The sequence below is a fragment of the Polyodon spathula genome, chromosome 3 (genome assembly GCF_017654505.1).
Source record: "Polyodon spathula isolate WHYD16114869_AA chromosome 3, ASM1765450v1, whole genome shotgun sequence".
NCBI lineage: Eukaryota > Metazoa > Chordata > Actinopteri > Acipenseriformes > Polyodontidae > Polyodon > Polyodon spathula.
This window is the reverse complement of record NC_054536.1, coordinates 25,849,324-25,869,638: the sequence shown is the minus strand read 5'-3', so window position 1 is coordinate 25,869,638 and position 20,315 is coordinate 25,849,324. Positions and strand designations below refer to the sequence as shown.

The window sequence follows — 20,315 nt, the reverse complement described above, 5'->3', positions numbered from 1 at the left end:
TGACAGCATCTCTTAAATACCCTGCATCCGGTTCTAATTTACAATGACTCCCTGGTGCTGGGGAAAATTTACAATTAACACAATTAAATAATTAGACAAAAACATGCATACGCACATGTTTTTGGCAGGGAGGATATTAACCCCCTCCCTGCCGTGTTACTATATATATAAAGTACAGCTGTCGTCAAAAGTTAACATACCCTCTATTTGCAACAGTGAAATTAAAAATCTGGTGAATTAAGGCCCACAGCACCAATATTTATGACTCCAACTCTATGAAAGACAATGGAGTCCATTTTTTTTAATAGAGAGAATGCACGCATGTATCCTGTCATATGTGGTTTTCACGATCACATCGCCAAGCCAAAATTGTGTCACAGCCTTATGTTTTCGTATATTGTGATTGATTTGCCCCATTGTCGCTGTACTTATTGACACGTACACGTATTGATTTGGACCAGTCTGAATACATAAAATAATACGTGTTTTAAATAAATGTAATTGAACTATGCATTTTCTGCTTGGGGACTGGTCATTTTACAGTCATGCAGGGTGATTACAAGAGTTGCCAATCATCTTCGGGATAATATATTTTTCAATTTCAGACGCTTTAATTTTAAATACTTACCTCTGTAAAACGCTTTGAGATGGTGAACCACCATGAAAGGCTCTATATAAAGATATTATTATGTGTTTAATAACTATGTGTCTATTAAATGGCAAAGGCTTTTTGTATATTGAATATGTTTTGAACAGAAAGAAAATAACGAGTTGTTATGATCTGCAATATATACACTACGTTTATTTATTTATTTATTTTTAATATGATTGTGTATTTATTATATACTATTATTTTAATGGCGTCAGTGTAATTGAAATGAAGTGAATCTTTTGATCTATGAAAGGCTTAATTTTTTTAAATGTGTCATCGAAAGCGCCGCAATGCGTTGTTAGTGTATGGTAACTAAACTGAAGTTCTGGGGGAGAACGTCTAATTTAAAGTCGCATACATTTATTTTTAGGTATAAACGAATGAGTTTAACTTTAATTGAATAGCAGAAATGTATATTTTTCATGGGTAAGAAACTAAACGGGAGTTATTGTTTACATTTACATATAAGACATTTCTGATGGGAATATTATTTCTTATTTAGCAAGGAAAGAGACCCTTGAAGGAGAAACTCACGTGACAAAAATGCCAGGCTTGTTGTTGATTTAAACACTTCTGCTTCTGTGTTTTGCGGAGGGAAAATGTCTTCACGCAGGGGGTGATCGATATGACTTCATTGGGCATGCACGACAGTTCAGGTGCTATAGGCACGCGTATACCCGGCCAGAGGCAGACTGAGATCTGTGTGAACGGGTGGTTCAAATGATACAAATCGTTTAATCTGTTCGAACCTAAGCCAGTTCAGGTCGGAGTTTAAACACACAAGCATTGTTTGTTTTAAAGTATTAAAGCAGTGTGTGTCCCACCCATTTAAATAAATAAATAAATAAATAGGGGTTCATGAAAAAAAAAATAATAATAACTAGTGTAAACGCTTTACAAATATGGCCCACAGAGTTTAGGAGTAGCAGTGACTCAGGTGCTGTTGTGTCAGGTAGGACGCAAGACTCTTGTAGTAATAAATGTTGCTGTTTATTAAATGTAAGAACAAACATTCACTAACATGTAACTTTATATTAGACTGTCTGTCTCTTGTGTTCCTAGCCCAGGCTGTCTCCACAGGAACAGTCACCAGATTTACGCAGTCCCCCATTACGTCACCCCTGTAGCATCGAACATGCAAAACTCTAAACATAACGGGTGTCACAGTTTGACCTGTGATGTCATAATGAAGATAGGTTTGACTTTGAAGTTAAACCAGATGTGATCAGTTCTCATAGTAGGTACAAACAATTGTTATAAAAGCTCACTTTTCTAACCCTCTGGTGTTTAAAATAACAGCTGCTGCCAGCTGTAGGAAACCAAAGGGCCCTTGTCCTTAACTTAATTGAGCAGTCCAGAGCCTTGTTCTAACCAGATGTTTTTCAGCCCTTGATAGGTCTGTAGTTCTTCAATTGATTACACAATGGTTCATAAAAGATCCTGGTAACCATTGAGGTGCTCAGCACGGGCCTGAGGCCTGATTACTAGGACCCAATCATATTAGTAACACTTCTGGGCTGGGTTTTGTCAGAGCAGGTCACTTTTTTTTTTTTTTAATGCACTTCCTGCTTATTTTGTTTTTCTTTTTAAAAGTATCAGTGCTGCACTCATAATGTGCACCATCCTAGAAATTATCCTCAGATGTTTACAAATGTGTTTCTTTTTTTGCATATAATTCAGATATAGTACTATTTGTGGGTTTTGCACCATTGCTCATTGTATACCACTGTGCATATCTGTGGCAATGAAAAACAAAAACACTTCAAAATAGAATACGTGCTTCAGGCCTTGATGTGAGAAGGTGGTTGATGTGAGTGATACTTTAACTGTTGTTAAATAAGACCATACAAATATAGGAGAGTTTGTGTCTTTGGCAGTAGTGCCCACAGGTGTGTATGACAGGTCCAGAGGAAAGGAAACTGATTGAGTACTAAACAATTAACATGTCTCTATCCTCTAAGTAAGTAGTTAAGGGAAATGCCGAGGTCTTCTATACAAGAGGTTTCATAAGTGATTATTAGTATCATAACTGTAGTTAAGAATGTGACTTTCCTTATGGGTAATTAGAATAATCATTTAGTTCTTTTAGTTCCTGGACAGTGGAGAGTCCAATTTCTAATCATCTATCAGCACCCACCCAGTTTATTTTTTTGTTTGGTTTGTTTTTACCACTAAGGAAGTAAGAAAAAAAAAGTAATAAACTACAATATGGTCAGTTCTTTAGATGTTATAGTTTCTATTCCAAGGTCTTAAAAAGTGTTAAGTTCAGTTTTGAATTACGCACAAAAAAAAAGGAAAGAATACAGATTTACAGCAATGTAAATAAAATCTTACATTTTGAAATGCAATTACGTTATTTCTAAATGCCTCTACTCTTTATAATATTTATATTTGGTAAATTGTAAATATTTCACTCCATTATTCTTCTAACAAAAAAAAGAAGCATCAAGATTGTTCCAAATGTTAAAGATTGTGGGACAAGAAATGCCAGTCACTGCACTAACATTGAAGTGAGCGCATAGTCTCCGAAAAGAAACGTATGATTTGTAGTGTTTGAACATTAAAGAAAGGCTATCATTACGAGCTTGCTTGGGCTTCACAAGCAGAACACGGGTTTGCGAATGAGGGAGAGCTACAAAAAAATGGTCCAGCCCTTTTCTGAAAGATTTCCTGTTTCGCTGAAGAACTCGGCGGTCTGACTCATATTAACCCAGGGTTTAGCGTAACAAACTGCACAGCGGCAGCAAGGAGAACGAGACTGTATTCTGGAGGCTTTTTACTTGTTGCGAGAAAGTCAAACTGACAAATTTACACACATAATTTGGCCAACTTTTTTCTTCTTCTCTATTTTCATCACATTTTTAATGAAGATCAAGCGGAGGAATTACAAGATTTTCAATGAGTCTATTTTGGTTTAAAGTTTTCTTGTGGAGTTTGACAGTTTTCGCTTGCCCGGCTTTACTGCATGGCATGGGTAAGTTTTTTCAAACGAAAGACGAATATATCTATATATATATATTATAAGATTATAGTTATAATATATATATATATATATATACTATGTTCGATCTGACAAGCAAGGCTGTGGCTAGACAGTTTACAGGTTAACATTAAAACAATGAGCTACAATAACAAAAAACTGACTATGATTCTGTCTAAATGGTTATCTTTATTTCTCCAATTTTATAACCATTCATAGGAATGTATCAGAGAGCCCTATAACTTAAGTGCACAGCAGGTGAGAAAAAATTGTTTTGGTTCTCGTCTAACTTCCGATTTAAGTGCTTGAAGTTGAAAATGGTGGTTTAAAGTATATTGCTTAGGTCAGGTTTTGTTTAAAAGTAACTTTTTAAAATATAGTATTTAGCGATTACTGAAAGCAATAGCCCTAGTGTTGGTTTAATGTTTTTATTTAAAGTTGTCATACTTCAGACTGATACCAATGTACGTCTGCAAACGTTTTGTTTGTTCACTGTACTTGTTACCTTTATTTAGATGCTGTGAAGTGTTATGGAAAAATACTAAGATATCTGGACTGTACACTAAATTATCCCACTCAGACTGTAAACATGTAGGTTCGGGGATAAAAGCCAGAACTCTAGGAGGCAACACGCATTCCATTGCTAACCTAGACATGACAACGTGCCAGCTGTACTGTGCAGAAAACTCAGTTTGAGCAGATGTTTTACGTGTCAGAACTTTAACAAAAAGAACCCATTTTGAATCACTACAATTCTGATACTGTAAGGGAAAACGCTGTGTCGTCAAAAGCTGCACGTGTGGCTACACAATAAACAATGACAATAACAGACAAAATAAATACATACATTATATGATTAAATTAAAAAAAAAAAAACATTTACAATACGTACTTATTATATAGGGAAATAATAGTTTTAAAATAAGAATATATATATATATATATATATATATATATATAGATAGATAGATAGATAGATAGATAGATAGATAGATAGATAGATAGATAGATAGATAGATAGATAGATAGATAGATAGATAGATTTGCATCCTGAGCCATTCGAAAAAAAAAAGGCATAATACCACAGTAGTGACGTCAAAAAGTGATAATCCTCTACCACAGGAAAATATACTTAAACTTGACTCCTCGAGACCATCACTTTCACTAAACATAAAGTGCCTCCTTTTCAATCAACAAATCACAAGAGAGGAACGGGAAATTTAAAACAAAAGGTGAAACAATAACGGATAACGACGCATGACGTCTGTACAGCACTGACAGTATGCACTACGTTTAAAAAAAACAAAAAAAACAACTATACTGCTGAACCTCGTATTCTTTGCTATAAGCATTACAAGGTTTAAAATAATAGATGGGCTTCTTCAGTGAGTTACAGGAAAACAATTCCATCTCGGGTTTCTGTGACAGTTTTCGAATGTAAACATAAATCTATCTTTCGGTACTTTCACCTATATATATATATATATATATATATATATATATATATATATATATATATATATATATATATATATATATATATAGTTATATAGGAAAATAATTACATCTAAGGGTTTCTTTGACGTCATAAATTACGAGACCGAAGGTCCAGTAATTTATAAACTGTCACAGATGAAATGGTTGCCCTATCAGTGCAGAGATGATGGTCAAAGAGAAGGAGATGTGAAACATTTTATTGGACTAACTAAATAATAATTATTCAAGACCTCAAAGGTCTCTTCTTCAGGTGAAAGTAGGAAAAAGAGATTTATGTTTACATTCAAAAACTGTCACAGAAACCCGAGATGGAATTGATTTCCTGTAACGCACTGAAGAGGCCCATCTATTATTATTATTTTTTTTATTTATTTATTTATGTATTTATTTTTTAAACATATTCTCATTTTTTTGATCATTAATGAGCATCTCTGTACTGTGGGTGTTGTCGAGTGATTGAAAACGAGACACTTTATGTTTTAGTGAAAGTGATGGTCTCGAGGAGTCAAGTTCAAGTATATTTTCCTCTAGAGGAATTATAACTTTTCGACGTCACTACTGTGGTATTATGCCTTTTTCTTTCGAATGGCTCAGGATGCAAATATAGCCTTCATATATATATATATATATATATATATATATATATATATATATATATATATATATATATATATATATATATATATATTGCTGATGGGGGTGTCTGTAGATTCATCTTGTTCTGATGACGTTGTTTGGTTTCTCCTATGTAAGTCCCTAACTTTTTAATTTTTTTATAGTCATTGTCTATTGTGCAGCCACACATACTGTTTTTTTTCGACACAGCATTTTTCCTTACACTATTAGAACTATATTGATTCAAAATGAGTTCTTTTTGTTTATGTTCTGATGACATATTTGAATGTAAAAGTCAATCTCTCAATTATACTTTCAACTGAAGAAGAGACCTAGAAAGTGGTCTTGAAAGTGTCTTGAAAGTGATTAATTATTGTTTAGTTAGTCTATCATTTCTGGACTGATAGGACTACTATTTCACCTGTCAACGATTTAAAGAGAAAAAAAGATTTACAGAGTTGCAGTTTGTAACGCTTGGGTTTTACACTCCATTGAACAGCAGGACCGGGACGCAAACCTGCGATCATTACATACTTCACCTGCTTAATCCACCCTTGTCCTGGAGCGGGAAACATCAGACAGAATTACATGTCTTGCAAGTCAGCGATACATGATATAGCTTACAGTAGGCAATGAGCACGGATATGCAATTACCTGATTCTACCACAGGGGGCGGGATTTGTCCCTGTTTGGGCGCCACTGTAACGCTTCGGTTTTACACTCTATTGAACTGCATGGAATGGCAGGACCGGGACACGAACCTGCGACCATGCGGTTAAAAGACAAACACCATAACAGTCAACTAAAAAGCAAGCTCTCTAGTCGAGAGGAAAGTACTTATGCTGGTGATAGTGTTATAAACCTAGCGGCCACTAGGAGGGGGATCATTACAAGTTACAATGTCTCATTGTAAAGACTGCTGTTAAGCAGTCTGGGAATGGATTGAGCTGATAGTCATTGTAATATGATGTACCTGTAGCTCATTTTTTAAAATTTTTTGTTGTTGTTTATTTTTTCATGTAAAACCGTATCTTAATTTAAGTGGTGTAAAATTGCATTTGCCACCTGCTGTTTAGTGTGCATGCCTTTGATAGCCATGGTTTTGTGTTTTGCAGTCCATGGCCTTGCTATTATTATATTTATGCTGACTGAGTACAAACCAATTACTGTTGAAAACATTTGCAGTATTTAAATTGAATGAATGCGAACACCCTAAGTGAAAACAAGTCAAAACGCAAGTAGTTATGCAATTCAGTTAAAAAAGGAAACTTTTTTTTATGAAAATCACATTAGGGTTATTTGCAAACCCACACTGCTTGAACCGTAGTGTGAGGAATTAATGCGAAATGCACCAGTTATAAAATGAGCAGAGTCACTACACTGTCTGTCCACCTCTGGATCTTCTAACCTCAGAGATCTAAGATTCTAGAATTTCTGTTTATGAGTCCCATTACTGCTATTTTGGCGTTTCTTCGATGTTGCTTGCTGTCCACTCACTCAGAACTAACCATGAAAGGAAGGGTCAGTAGAATGACCTGTAATATACAAGTGGTTAAAAAAAAAACACTTGTTTGTAGCAGAACTGTTGTTTTTGAAGTAAATAACAAGTGACCACACACTCCCCCAAATGGTATAGTGACAGACAGGTTTTCACAAGCTGTTACTGTATAGAGCTTTTGTTTTACCTGCTGATAACCATCCTTCAAGTTATTTTTATTTTATTATGAGGTGGTCAATAAATCACAACTAAGGTGGAACGTAATCAGAAATAACGGATAAAGGATGACAGTATTGACATCTGCCACAGTTTACATTTCAGGGATTTTTATTTTATTTTATTGTTCCTTGAGGAGTAAAGTTAGAAGTGTTGTCCTGAGCATGTAAATATGTTTGCTTTTTTTACAAAATTGTAATCATAGGACTAGTATGTTAAAAGAAGCCCTAAAAAGGGGCACTTTACTGTATATCATCTTCATTTTCTAACTTTGAATTTCTTACCCGTTTAGTTAATATTTAATGACTATTCACGCAAAGGAATGCTCCTAAAACTCTTCAAGGCTGATTGCGTTTGGTAGTTAGCATTGTGCAGGGCACTGAAATCCGTAGTTGAAGCCAGTTCAGTGCTAACCCCCTGAGACCCAGCCCACTGACTATGTCCACTATGCAGGATGTTTATTTTCTGTTTCTAATTGAAAAAAAAGTATACAGTCCTGCACCAATTCCTAATGTGTTCTGTTGTGGAGAGTCATAGCTGACATCATGACATCCTGGGTTTCTAATTCCCTTGAGTACCAGTGAGCACTAAAAGGAGGAGCCTTTTCAAAAGCATGGCTAACTACTCCAGCAGAAACAACAAAAGAAAATCACACATAACCCATATAATAGGCTAGTACACAAAAATAAAACAGGTAAGAAATGAATTAAACAAAAATAATACTTCCATTATTATTTAGCTGTAGTTCTCACAGTAATGTTTGCAGTTATTTTTCAAAATTGTTTCAGTTGTTCCTGGTGTTACCTTTGGCCTTCCTAAGATATGTTATGGCAAGGAAATGTTTAACCGTTGGCTGTTTCCTGTTACAGTGCACAGTTTGAAAACGGGCCAGACACACTTCATAAAACATTCAAGCAGATAGCAGGCAGACACTGCAGACAGGATAGCCTTTCTAAAGAGATGTTAGAACAAGCATGAGCAGATCATATCTTGAACCGACATGATATGAGCACGCCACTCTGCAGCCTTCCAGACAGGTCCTGCGAACCTCTGCATCTAGAAATGCCTGCTACAACAGTTCAAGTACAGACAGGCTGCCTCCTGAGCATCAGAGGAATAATTGTCTTCTTTTTCATTACCTGCTCATTAACCAAGCTGCAAATATAGGTTAGCCAACCCCACGTTATCCCTGAATTTAGGTTATTTTAGGTTGTAGCAGATAGTCTAAACTACAGTACTTTACACTAGTAATCATGATTATCTAAACTTTGAAATCCTGCAGTAAGGTTTGACTGTTCCTGTTCACCACTCACCCATGGGCTCCTCCTCCTTCGGGTATTTGTAGTAGACCTGGCGCACCTTGGAGGCCTTGTAGATATCTAAGTAGTTGAGCTTTGGCAAGAGTGGTTTAGGGTGCAAAATTATACAGGCAACTACTTATGCAAGCGACTACTGTATGTGGAACTCTTAGCCTTTAGCTTCTGTTTTGAGGAACTGTCGTTAAGTCCCTGAGATCCTTCTGCTTTCTGATGTTGTTGCTGAATAGTTGTACACCACTCTCACACAGCTTATGATGGTCTAGTGGACCACATATGTTTGCATACATACTAGGGGTTAATTTTACATACATTTCGTTATTATTTTAAATTTTCTTAATTTGCTGCTATGTAATGTACTGTACTTTCTCAGAATGTGTGGTGCCAGAAATTGAAATGTAAAGTATATGGATAATTCCACATTGAATTCAATTTAATGATGTAAACATCAAGTCATGATACATTACACACTCAATATCCGTAAACTTAAAATAGAACAGCTTCACTGATGCGTACAATTAAGTTGCAAATGCATAATTGATAATGTATGTTTATAGGATTTCTATAGGAAAGCACATTTTAATTACATACTTAAAACAAAGCATTACTGTACTCTAAAGTGAAAACACGCCTGGTTTCTATTAAATATTGTCCACTGTAGATTCTAAAATCTGTTTTCTTGTAGGTTATAGATTTCATTAATCCATCTGTTTAGCTTTTTTTTTGTTTGTTTGTTTGTTTTTGCTACCCGTTAAAAGATTTAGTGAGTGAAAAACAATGATATTCTTCCTGATTTAAGATGAACCATGAAAAGTATAGACAGGTGACGTTTGAAATGCCCACTTCCCATTTTTGCCTTGGAAAGTCCTGTACTATCAGTAAGATTCACAGGGTCTTGTCAATACAATATAATTAGAGTGAATGTTCTGTATGTAATGGTGTAAAAAACAATATGTTAGTAAAATAAATACAGTACTTAGAAGCTCACTGTTGTGGAGAAGTACTATATTTATCAAAATGACAGCTTGGGGGAGGGGAACTTTAGCAAGTTTTTTCATTACATACTAAACCACGTAGAAAGTGACATTATGAGCCCTGTTTACAAAATGTTACACGCGTTTGTGTGCATTAATCCCTATTATTGTTTCTGTTTACATCACTGTTTGCCATGCTTACAATATTCCCTGCAAAATGTGTTTCTGAAAAGAGAATCACTTAATAGGATACCAAACAAGTAAGGCATTAAATATCAGGAAAATGTTCCAAAGAAACCTGTTTAAGTGATGCCTTTTAGGGCTGTAAGGTTGTTAATCTGCATTTAGTTAATTCAACATTTAAACATCCTACTGTGTCGTTTACCGTTTAAACGCATTTTCAATAAAAAAAAGAATCATTTATATATTTTTTTTGTATTTATTTAAAATGTGCCATTGGTTTTAACATACACTATTTAATTACAGTGGTTTACAAGTAATTCAGTGTCAAGTAACTATGAATGATTAAAAGTACATTTTTGGTTAAATCTTTAGTAAAATGCTACTGTATGCATTTTTTGAATGTGGGACTGTGGCAGGCTGGCGAGTGGATAGAGGCCCAGAGACAGTCTGCAGTTCAAAAAAATAACAATTTTATTATAAATAAACAAAAATAAAGTGCACAAGGGCAAAATAACAGATACTCAAACACAAATAAAGCAAAAACAAAACTCACAAAAATAAAGTTTCCAGGCTGGGCAATGCCTTCACTGGATTTAGAAAATTCAAAAACCACAAAACAAACACCAACCTACTTCCTCAGCTCCCTTCTCCCCCAAATGAGAAGCAGAGGCCTCCTTTTATATCAGGTGGCTGGGCGCTGATTGATCGTTAATCAACCTAATCAACTAATCAACCCCAGCCACCTGAACATAATAAACCCAGGCAGGTAGGGGAAGTTAACCCCATCTCTGCCAATTTAAAAGGCAGAGCTTTGCTCTGCCACAGGGACATTTAGAAGGCTTCCTGTTTAAATGCTTAATCCTTTCCAGCCTTATGTTTTTTAATGAAATGTCTCATTTATTTTGTAATTTATAATAAAACTTTTCCCGTTTGTACCTAAAGAGATGTTGGAGATCATCTAAAGTGTTCTCTGGTGTCTATTTTAATAATCTTTATAGTGGTGAATGTTTAAGATCATTAAAACAGCCTCTTCTCTGACTTCAAATACAGTCTGCAGTCACTCCATTGTCACACCATTGATTAGCTTCAGTGCCTTTATAACCATAACCCTTACAGGTATTACTGTGCAGTAGAAGTTTTCAATTTCACTAAAACATTTCCTTGACTTTGAAAAGCCTCTAATGATACGACACAACAGAGAAATCCTCTCTTCCATATTGGTTGCCTTTGCTTACTTTGCTGAGCTGGGAAAGTCCCTTTCCTGTTGGACACATAACTTGAGGTTTTACCCTGCCTTACTGAAACTGTGGGCCGATTAAATGAAACACAGTTAAAGAGTACTGCAAGCAGCATCAAACGACATTTTAAATGTTAGTTTCCAAGCATTCTAGATGGATGTGCGTTCTGTTGCTCCAATATTGGGCTATTATGATTTTGCTAAATCTGCCTGTACCTGGCTTTGACCTCTTCCAGAGAATCTAAATGCCACCCTTCCGTATTCCATTAAAGTCTGTGACTTTTTTTTAGCTCTGCCAGACCCACCTCATCTCTGTGGCAACAACTGAATGGTAACTACGTAAGAGTATGTAGTTACAGTTGCATAGTACTGCTGTTTATGGAAGGGCTTAACTGGTAGTAAGCGATTCGTTCATTATTCAAGGGTTATCTGCAGCCACATCCAGTAGCCATATACCAGTGTGGTCTATTCAGTCTGTTATCATGTGTGAGTGGAGCAGGACCATGTGTCCTTGGGAAACAGAAACTGAACTGATACGACCTGCACGAATAGCAGCTGTTTTCGTTTGCCAACTACCAGGCTTTCCAAGGAGTGAATGAGACTGTAGAAATTGTTTCCATGTAAAACTGCCTACTGAGACAATAAATAGGAAAGCCCATGTCAAATGGGAGAGCATCTCAAGCGTTCTTAGGAGTAAAACTGATTTAAAAGCAGTGGAAAGCTGGGGAAATGTCCCATTTGGCAAGGGGCAATCAGTCAGTCCACTGGTATTGTCCTGAGCTCCGGATAGCTTATTAATAATGCCTTCAAGGGGCAGGGTCTCAGTATGCTTGCCTAAGACTAGGCTCCACCCAGCACCTGTTATAGATCTTTTTTTCTGTGTGTTTAATAGGCCACTTTATAAAAATATATGAACAGGATTTTCTGAGAATCTAATTTTTAAGTGGGCAAATAAATCACCCTGTGAGAAAACACCTGCTGTATTGATATTGAATAAAAGGGTGGCGAATTTAGATCCACTACTGTTTAGATAACTAAAGTTTGCACCTCGTCTTGTAAACTTTATAAATACTAGATTCCAGATTTAAGTTCTATAGCAATACATGAGCAAATGCTTAAATGAAAATCTATAAAACTTTAACATTTAACAAAGCACAGATAAAAACATAATGCTGTAGCCAGAATTGTTTTTATCTTTTTTTTGTTTTGTTTTTTTTACAGCCTTGTTAGTGTCATGTTAAGTCATTCACTGCCTGTTTATCTGAATTCACCAAATAGCACAATGTATGCTTTTTGGAAGTCAGTTCCTTTGTTTGACTTGTGATAAACCTGTATGAAGAGTTTGGGGTTATCCCGTAGGCAGCGTATAGTAAAGTACTTGGGACAATTCACACATAGCCTTAGATTTAGCAATAATTATCTCCAGGTATCTCTCGAACTGTGATCTAACCCCAAGCCACTGCTTGTTTTACACATGTTGCTAGGTCAGTTACCTATTAATAACTTACACTGAACAAAAATGTAAACGCAACATGCAACAATTTCAAAGATTTTACTGAGTTACAGTTCATATAAGGAAATTGTTTAACTGAAATAAATTCATTAGGCCCTAATCTATGGATTTCACATGACTGGGAATATAGATATGCATCTGTTGGTCACAGATACCTTAAAAAAAAAAAAAGGTAGGGGAGTGGATCAGAAAACCAGTCAGTATCTGGTGTGACCATAATTTGCCTCATACAGTGCGACACATCTCCTTCGCACAGAGTTGCTGTTGGGCTGTTGATTGTGGCCTGTTGAATGTTGTCCCACTCCTCTTCAATGGCTGTTCAACATTGCTGGATATTGGCGGGAACTGGAACACGCTGTGGTACACGTCGATCCAGCGCATCCCAAACACACTCAATGTTTGACATGTCTGGGGAGTATGCAGGCCATGGAGTATCCAGGAATTGTGTACAGATCCTTACGACATGGGGCCGTGCATTATCATGCTGAAACATGAGGTGATGGCGGTGGATGAATGGCACAACAGTGGGCCTCAGGATCTCGTCACGGTATCTCTGTGCATTCAAATTGCCATCAGTATAATGCAATTGTGTTCGTTGTCCGTAGCTTATGCCTGCCCATACCATAACCCCACCGCCACCATGGGGCACTCTGTTCACAACATTGAAATCAGCAAACCGCTCGCCCACACAACGCTATACACACTGTCTGCCATCTGCCCGGTACAGTTGAAACCGGGATTCATGAAGAGCACACTTCTCCAGCGTGCCAGTGGCCATAGAAGGTGAGCATTTGCCCGCTGAAGTCGGTTACGACGCCGAACTGCAGTCAGGTCAAGACCCTGGTGAGGATGACGAGCATGCAGATGAGCTTCCCTGAGATGGTTTCTGACAGTTTGTCCAGAAATTCTTTGGTTGTGCAAACCCACAGTTTCATCAGCTGTCCGGGTGGCTGGTCTCGGATGATCCCGGTGGAGGTCCTGGGCTGGCGTGGTTACACATAGCCTGCGGTTGTGAGGCCGGTTGGACGTACTGCCAAATTCTCTAAAATGACATTTTTTTTTTTTTGCTTATGGAAAATTTCTGGGATCTTTTATTTCAACTCATGAAACATGGGACCAACACTTTACAAGTTGCGTTTATATTTTTATTCAGTGTAATAATTAAAAAATAATAATAATAATAATTTTGTGCATTCCTGTAACAAGGATTGTTTGCGGACAACATCAGATACCGGAAACAGAGGAGTGCGGGGCAAAATGGCACGGCAGTGCGTCTTTTATTAAAAAATATAAAAATTAAATGAAACAATACTACTTTTAAACAGATACAAAACAAAATGGCACGTGGGCCAAAACAAAACAAACACTATGACATAACACAGAACAACTGTAAATGAAAATAGTGTTTACAATATGTAAATAAAGACGGTGAACAGGCAGGTGGGATAGCAATCGTTACAGTCAACAGACAGACAGACAGACAACAGGCCATTCTCTTGAGCAGGAAAACACACAGAACGCAGAAAAACCAAGGACACATTTACACAAACGTTGTGCAATATTTCGTGCCCGAGTAGTCATACCTTCCACTAAGCAAATGTGCAGGAGAATGCACTTCCTGTCACAGTCATTCCCCCAGAATGATACAAAGTCATCACTTTTCAGTCTCGGCTTCCCAGCACCTGCTAGCTAGTATTTTAATTAGCCCCTCTTGTTCTGTCACATCTGTATGATTGAAACTCTGAAACAGAAACCAGCAGCCATGAGCTTTTTTATACAGTACAGAAAACGTGCTGGTAACTTAGCAAATTAATCATTCAATTAATCAGCCCAAATCTACATATCACACATTTTGTAATTCATTTGGCAAGTGTAAATAAATGGTTAACATGTTAACAGTAAACAGGTGGTGAGCAGGCCTGGAAGGAGTACTAAAAGGAAATGAGAAACTGTCAGTGGACATGATGGTGTCAAAAATTATATTCCTATTCCAAATTGCTAGTTAAGGTTATTTTATTGGACTGCATATTTAAAAATAATATATATATATTTTTTTTTTTTCATTATTTATGCATTTTGTAACATGACCTTATTACATCTTTGCTGCTATTTTAAATTGAGTCTTAGTGCAAAAAAAATATTGGATGTCAAGCATTAAAAATAATAATTAGGATATGCAACAGAACTAAAGCAAACAAGCTTCATAAAAGTAGCAGCATTTCAGTTATTTTTTTTTTTTTAAATCTAACTAGTTATCCAAGTAAATAAAGCTACTTCCACACTATCTCCGTATTTGTTATACCGTATCCGTATATATATAGCTGACGTATGTTTTATGTGTTCCCTGAAAAAACGGACAAGGGTTGGAACAGGACAAAATGAAATAATCATCAGATATTTTAAAACACAGTGCTTTCAGCTATATATATATATATATATATATATATATATATATATATATATATATATATATATATATATATATATAGATAGATAGATAGATAGATAGATAGATAGATAGATAGATAGATAGATAGAGATATTTGACGTGGTATATTTTTTGTGTTCCCTGAAAAAAACGGACAAGGGTTGGAACAGGGCAAAATGAAATAGTCAGATACGCGTCACACGCATTTAACCGTCACTGAAGTAAAACATGTTATAGGGTGAGATATGTGAGTGCTGAGTGTACAATACTGTACGTGCAATGCAGTCCCATGCAACGTCTAAACAATTACAATTCAGAAAATGTTATCCTTCATGATAAACACACTAGTGTCATTGTTATTTATATTTGCTAACATGCCGTTTTGGTAGTTTAAGGATTTTGAATAACCCCTCATTACATGGAAATAAAACAAATTATTTAAGCTGATGTCTTTAGGGCTATGGCTTGGTCACTGTTATGTCTTATGTTGCGTTAAACCCACTACAGGGCCGCCACGGAGGAGTGTATTATGAAAACATAACTCTACCAGCTCAGCCCCTCCAGGTCTGGCTTCAGACAAGTCATCCTTTTTGAGTTTGGTTGTTTAGAGTCCCCAGTAAACAATATGGAATGTGTTTGGGTTTAGCACATCCAAATTTAAACATGGCATGTTAGTGGCTGACTAAAGTTTAAAAAGTTGAGTGCAGAAAATACCTCTTGTGTATACTGTGCAAATATTTTCACTAATCAAATTGTGATGAAGCTAGATTAGGACATTATTTAGCACTAGTTATATCTCGAGCTATATGATGGAACCTGTTTGTCAGTGTCATTTGTATTTGAAAGGGGGGTGTACAACTATGGCCAAAAGTTTTGCATTGCTTAGAAGTAGGAATGCGACATATTAAAAAAAACAAAAAAAAAACATTATAATTTAAATCTTTCATTTACATCCTGTAATCAAAGAAACTACAAAATGATATTGCAAAAGTCTACCGGAAACCATAATAGTAGTACAGCATTTCATGTTAGATTTCGAAATGTCACATTTTTCAATTTGTCAGTTTTCATTAAGTATATGTAAAACTACAAATTCAGTATGTTAACGTAACATTAGTCCACAGGTTTCATTCAACTTTATGAAGCTAAATTAGTTAATTCGACAGGGTGATGCTAAACCTTTGGCTAGAGCTGTAGGTCATGATGATAATTTTTCCGCTAATAGTTACAATATACTTGTTGAACGTCACAAACAGGTATCTTACAAGTTGAGTTGTGCTTATACTGTTCGTGGCTTAGATTAAAGACATACAAAGCAGTAGGCATTATTTAACAGAGTAGACTGTCATTGATCCAGGCAATAGTGTTAAAAAAACAGTGTGATGAAAAAACACATAACTTTACCTTTGCTGTATTTCAGGTTGTCTGTATTGCAGCAATGTATTCTAAAACATAATTCAGATAGTTTTGATATTTTTATTCACATGGGTCACAAATCACCCGGTGGATACATTTCTTTTATTCTCTTTTACCCAGAAGCGTGTCGCCAGTAAAGATTGCAGTGTGTCCAGATCAGGCTCTCTCCTGCAACAATGATTGTTTTTCTGTTCCCATAATACACCACTCATTTAAATCTGAGACCCAGCATTGTTGTTGGAGGGTGCATGCTCAGTTTAGCAGTATGTGTATTTCAATAGGGTGATTTGGATACTATTACAAATGTTGCTCATTTTTATTTTATTTTTTCTTTCATTAGATTGGAATAATGATGGTCAAAGATATAAAATTCGCAACCTGTGCAAGTTTTGTGATGTGTTGTCATCAACATGCGACAACTCTGGTATCTGCCAAAGCAACTGCACCATAACCTCTATCTGTGAGAAGCCGGAAGAAGTCTGTGTGTCCATTTGGTAATCTCTCAACTCTGAAAAACAATTATTAATACGTTTTTTATAACTCTGTATTGCTTTAAATTGTTTTTATTTCATTTATTTAAAGACGAGCAAAGCATGTTGGTATTATACCTTTTTTCTTGTTGTTATCTGTCATGGCAACCTGAATTCCTGTGGGGTGATGATGCATCTGTTTTTCCAGCAATGCACCGGCATATGAATTTAGTTTTTGTTTCTCCAATATTGAGGAATTTCTCGGCATCTGTCTTTATTTGGCTTTACACTGGTCTGGAGAATCCATTGAAATCATGCAACAATGTGACCTTTTAACTCTGTAAACCCCACCTGCTGTCGACAATTTAAATTTGAGTTCAAAGGGCATACTGTCACATGACTTCATTGGAAGGAGGAAAGCTGTTCAATGCTGGCACTTGGGATTCTCCAGACAAGCTCAAGGAAGCACAAAGCCAGGTAAAGGCAGACTTAGAGAAAATGTACAACTCAAAACAGGGGCCACATATTACAACCAAAATAAAAACAAAGGAAAACTTTGGTCAATACATTGAAAAGAGACCTTTTTTCATAAGTGTTTTCAGAGGGGTGGCTGTTTTAGTGAACTCATTGGCATTCTTTAATTCACATGGTGTTACATAATCAGGTAACTCTCAGCTCCTGTTTCAGGAGGAGGGATGACGAAAACACGACTGAAGAAACGCTCTGCCACGACCCAGCAAAGAAATTGTACAACTTTATGTTGGACGACTACAACTCCACAAAATGTGTGATGAAAGAGAAGAAGGTCTCGGGTATGCTGTTGTACATGTGCTCCTGCAGACAGGAAGAGGAGTGTAATGACAAGCTCATCTTTTCTCTTGGTAAGTTTGGCTGCAAGCCATAGAGATTGTGCTGGGGGTTTATATATATATTATATATATATATTGTAACAGCCGGCTCACCAACCAGGCTCTCTCGAGTTCTTTTTCTCTTCTAAAATCACGACTCCACACGCAGGATTTGAAAGAATAGCACTGACGCGCACTTTTAATTACAAAAATAAGCAAAAACAAACACCTAGCTCCTTCGGAGCACTGACTACACATTTGTTGTAGGACCCTGACTAGCTGGCAGGACAGCTTCTCCATTTACCTGCAACGTAAACACAAAAATAACCACACGGGTTAAACACAAAACTTATGTTTTATATGAATGCTCAGGAACAGAGCACACTTTCTGCTCCCTTCTACTCAGCAGCCCAGAGTAGACTGGCTGCTGACTATTTCTACCTGCCAGTTGGCTCTAATTTATAATAACTGCCAACTGGCAATAACAATTAACCAACAATAATTAATCCAAAACGTGCATACACACATGTTTTTGGCAGGGTGGATATTAACCCCCTCCCTGCCGTGTTACTATATATGTGTGTGTGTGTGTCTGTGTGCCTGTGTGTGTGTGTGTGTGTGTGTGTAGTATATAGTATAGGGTGCAATACATGCTGATGTCTGCCCCGCAAGAGTGGCTGCCCATGAATGGTTTTGAAATAAGTTTGTTTTCAGGCTGCTCTGTCCATTGAGTGCGTTGAAGATCAACTGGGGTCTTACGACTCCCTATACTATACTTTTTGTTTTGTTCTAGAAGAAAAACTAAATGAATATAGCTGATCTTAATATGACGTAATTTCCATCTCAAAGAATCTATTTGATACAAGCCATCTGGTACAATCACATCAATATCAAGATCTACTGTTATGGATTTTTGCTTTATCTGCTTTAAAATTATTTCACACTCAAATATACTGTATGAGCAATGGTTCTTCCCATTGAATTCCAGACTAAACATTTCTAGGTATGTGTCACTGCCCAGTGGTAGTCAGCACATCATTAAGCTTTATTCTTCTGAGCCCCTATTTGTATGTGTTACAGCAAAATGTCTTTGTCTCCGTGTGACAGAGTTCAAATGATGCTTGGTGTTAGATCTCCCTCTGATCTGTGAGGGCACGAAGTAAAGGGAACAGAGTACCTTCGACTAAAAGGCATTACACTTTATTCCCGTGGGCAGATGGAAGTCAGCCGGCTAGAAAAGGGACGGAGCTACGGTACCCGAACTCAGTGACCCAGACGGGAAACACAGTGGTATCCGCGAATTGGAGAAGCGGATGCACTCGTTAACCAAGGGGTCATGAGGGAGGGTATAAAATAGGGGCAGAGCAAAGTAATCTGTTCCATTGCAAATGGCTGGATTTGACCTTGAATGAATGCTGTGTAATAATGAAGACCGTGAGTGTTTGTTTTGTGTGTGTTAGTGTCGGCTGTAACTGTTGCTTGTCTCTGTAGACTCCCAGTAACACGATCCGGAGCTGTAGCGCAAGCCGGCATCAACCCAGACATCACTTTCACCCCTGCATTTCACAGAGAACTGTAAATTGCACCACTAACACATAATATCACTTCATTGTCTTGTGTTTGTGTTTTGTGTTTAGTGTTGGTGTATGTAAAACCTGGACTTTTGGTTGAGGGCCGCTATATCACTGCAACATATATTATTTAATGGTGTTTACCTCCAGGCTCTGGACATAATCATTCATTAAATAAAACACCCTTGCATCTGAAAGCAATTGTCTGCATGATTAATCTGCTCTGCACTGCACTCACCTGTATTCACTCACCACTTTGCCACACTTCATCATGAGCAGAGATATAGCTGTGTTGTAACTGACATAACAAACCCCTTTGTTTGTTTAGATGAGACAGAGTAAACTATATCACCATAAATATTTATATATTCTGTAACTTATTCTGTATTCTTTTGACATTTCTTTCGGTACCTTGAATGCCTGAAAATAAACATACCCAGAGAAACCCCTCTAACAATATCCCTGCAACAAGTTCTGTTTTTATGTAGATTCTGTACTTGCCCAAGTGTTTTTGTATAACTTTCATAATAACTGAGAACTGAGAACTCCATTCAGACATATCAGGCATTGATGAGCCGTCTTGTACAAGTCTGTGAGGGGGAATTTAATTCATAAATGGACTGAATTATTTTTTTTTTTTTACACTGCAGTCGACAGTACGACAGTGACACTTTTTTCAAACCAGAAACGCATGTTGTAAGACATAATTCTCAACGATCCAACAGTTTATATATATTTATCACCAAATATGTTGTTGCTTTGTACTACAAATAGTATAAAAGAGGTAGTTAGTTTGACTTTTTATCTTAAAGAGAACCAGTTTTACAAGAGGTGATAGCATAATTGTTTGTTGTGACATGTTATCTGTTGTTAAATAAAAACGGCTTGGAAAGGCAGTGAC

At 36.6% G+C, this 20,315-nt stretch overlaps 1 protein-coding gene across 1 annotated transcript in view; it reads left to right on the top strand.

The window, feature by feature from the left end:
* Nucleotides 1-3,320: 3,320 nt before the first annotated feature.
* The window catches only part of tgfbr2b (transforming growth factor beta receptor 2b), a 36,197-nt gene continuing 19,202 nt past the window's right edge, over nucleotides 3,321-20,315 (top strand). The window contains exons 1-3 of the mRNA XM_041244819.1: nucleotides 3,321-3,626; nucleotides 16,866-17,019; nucleotides 17,683-17,876. Of these exons, the coding sequence (XP_041100753.1) occupies nucleotides 3,551-3,626; nucleotides 16,866-17,019; nucleotides 17,683-17,876 (424 nt within the window). The 5' untranslated portion in view covers nucleotides 3,321-3,550. The remainder of the gene's footprint in view (nucleotides 3,627-16,865; nucleotides 17,020-17,682; nucleotides 17,877-20,315) is intronic.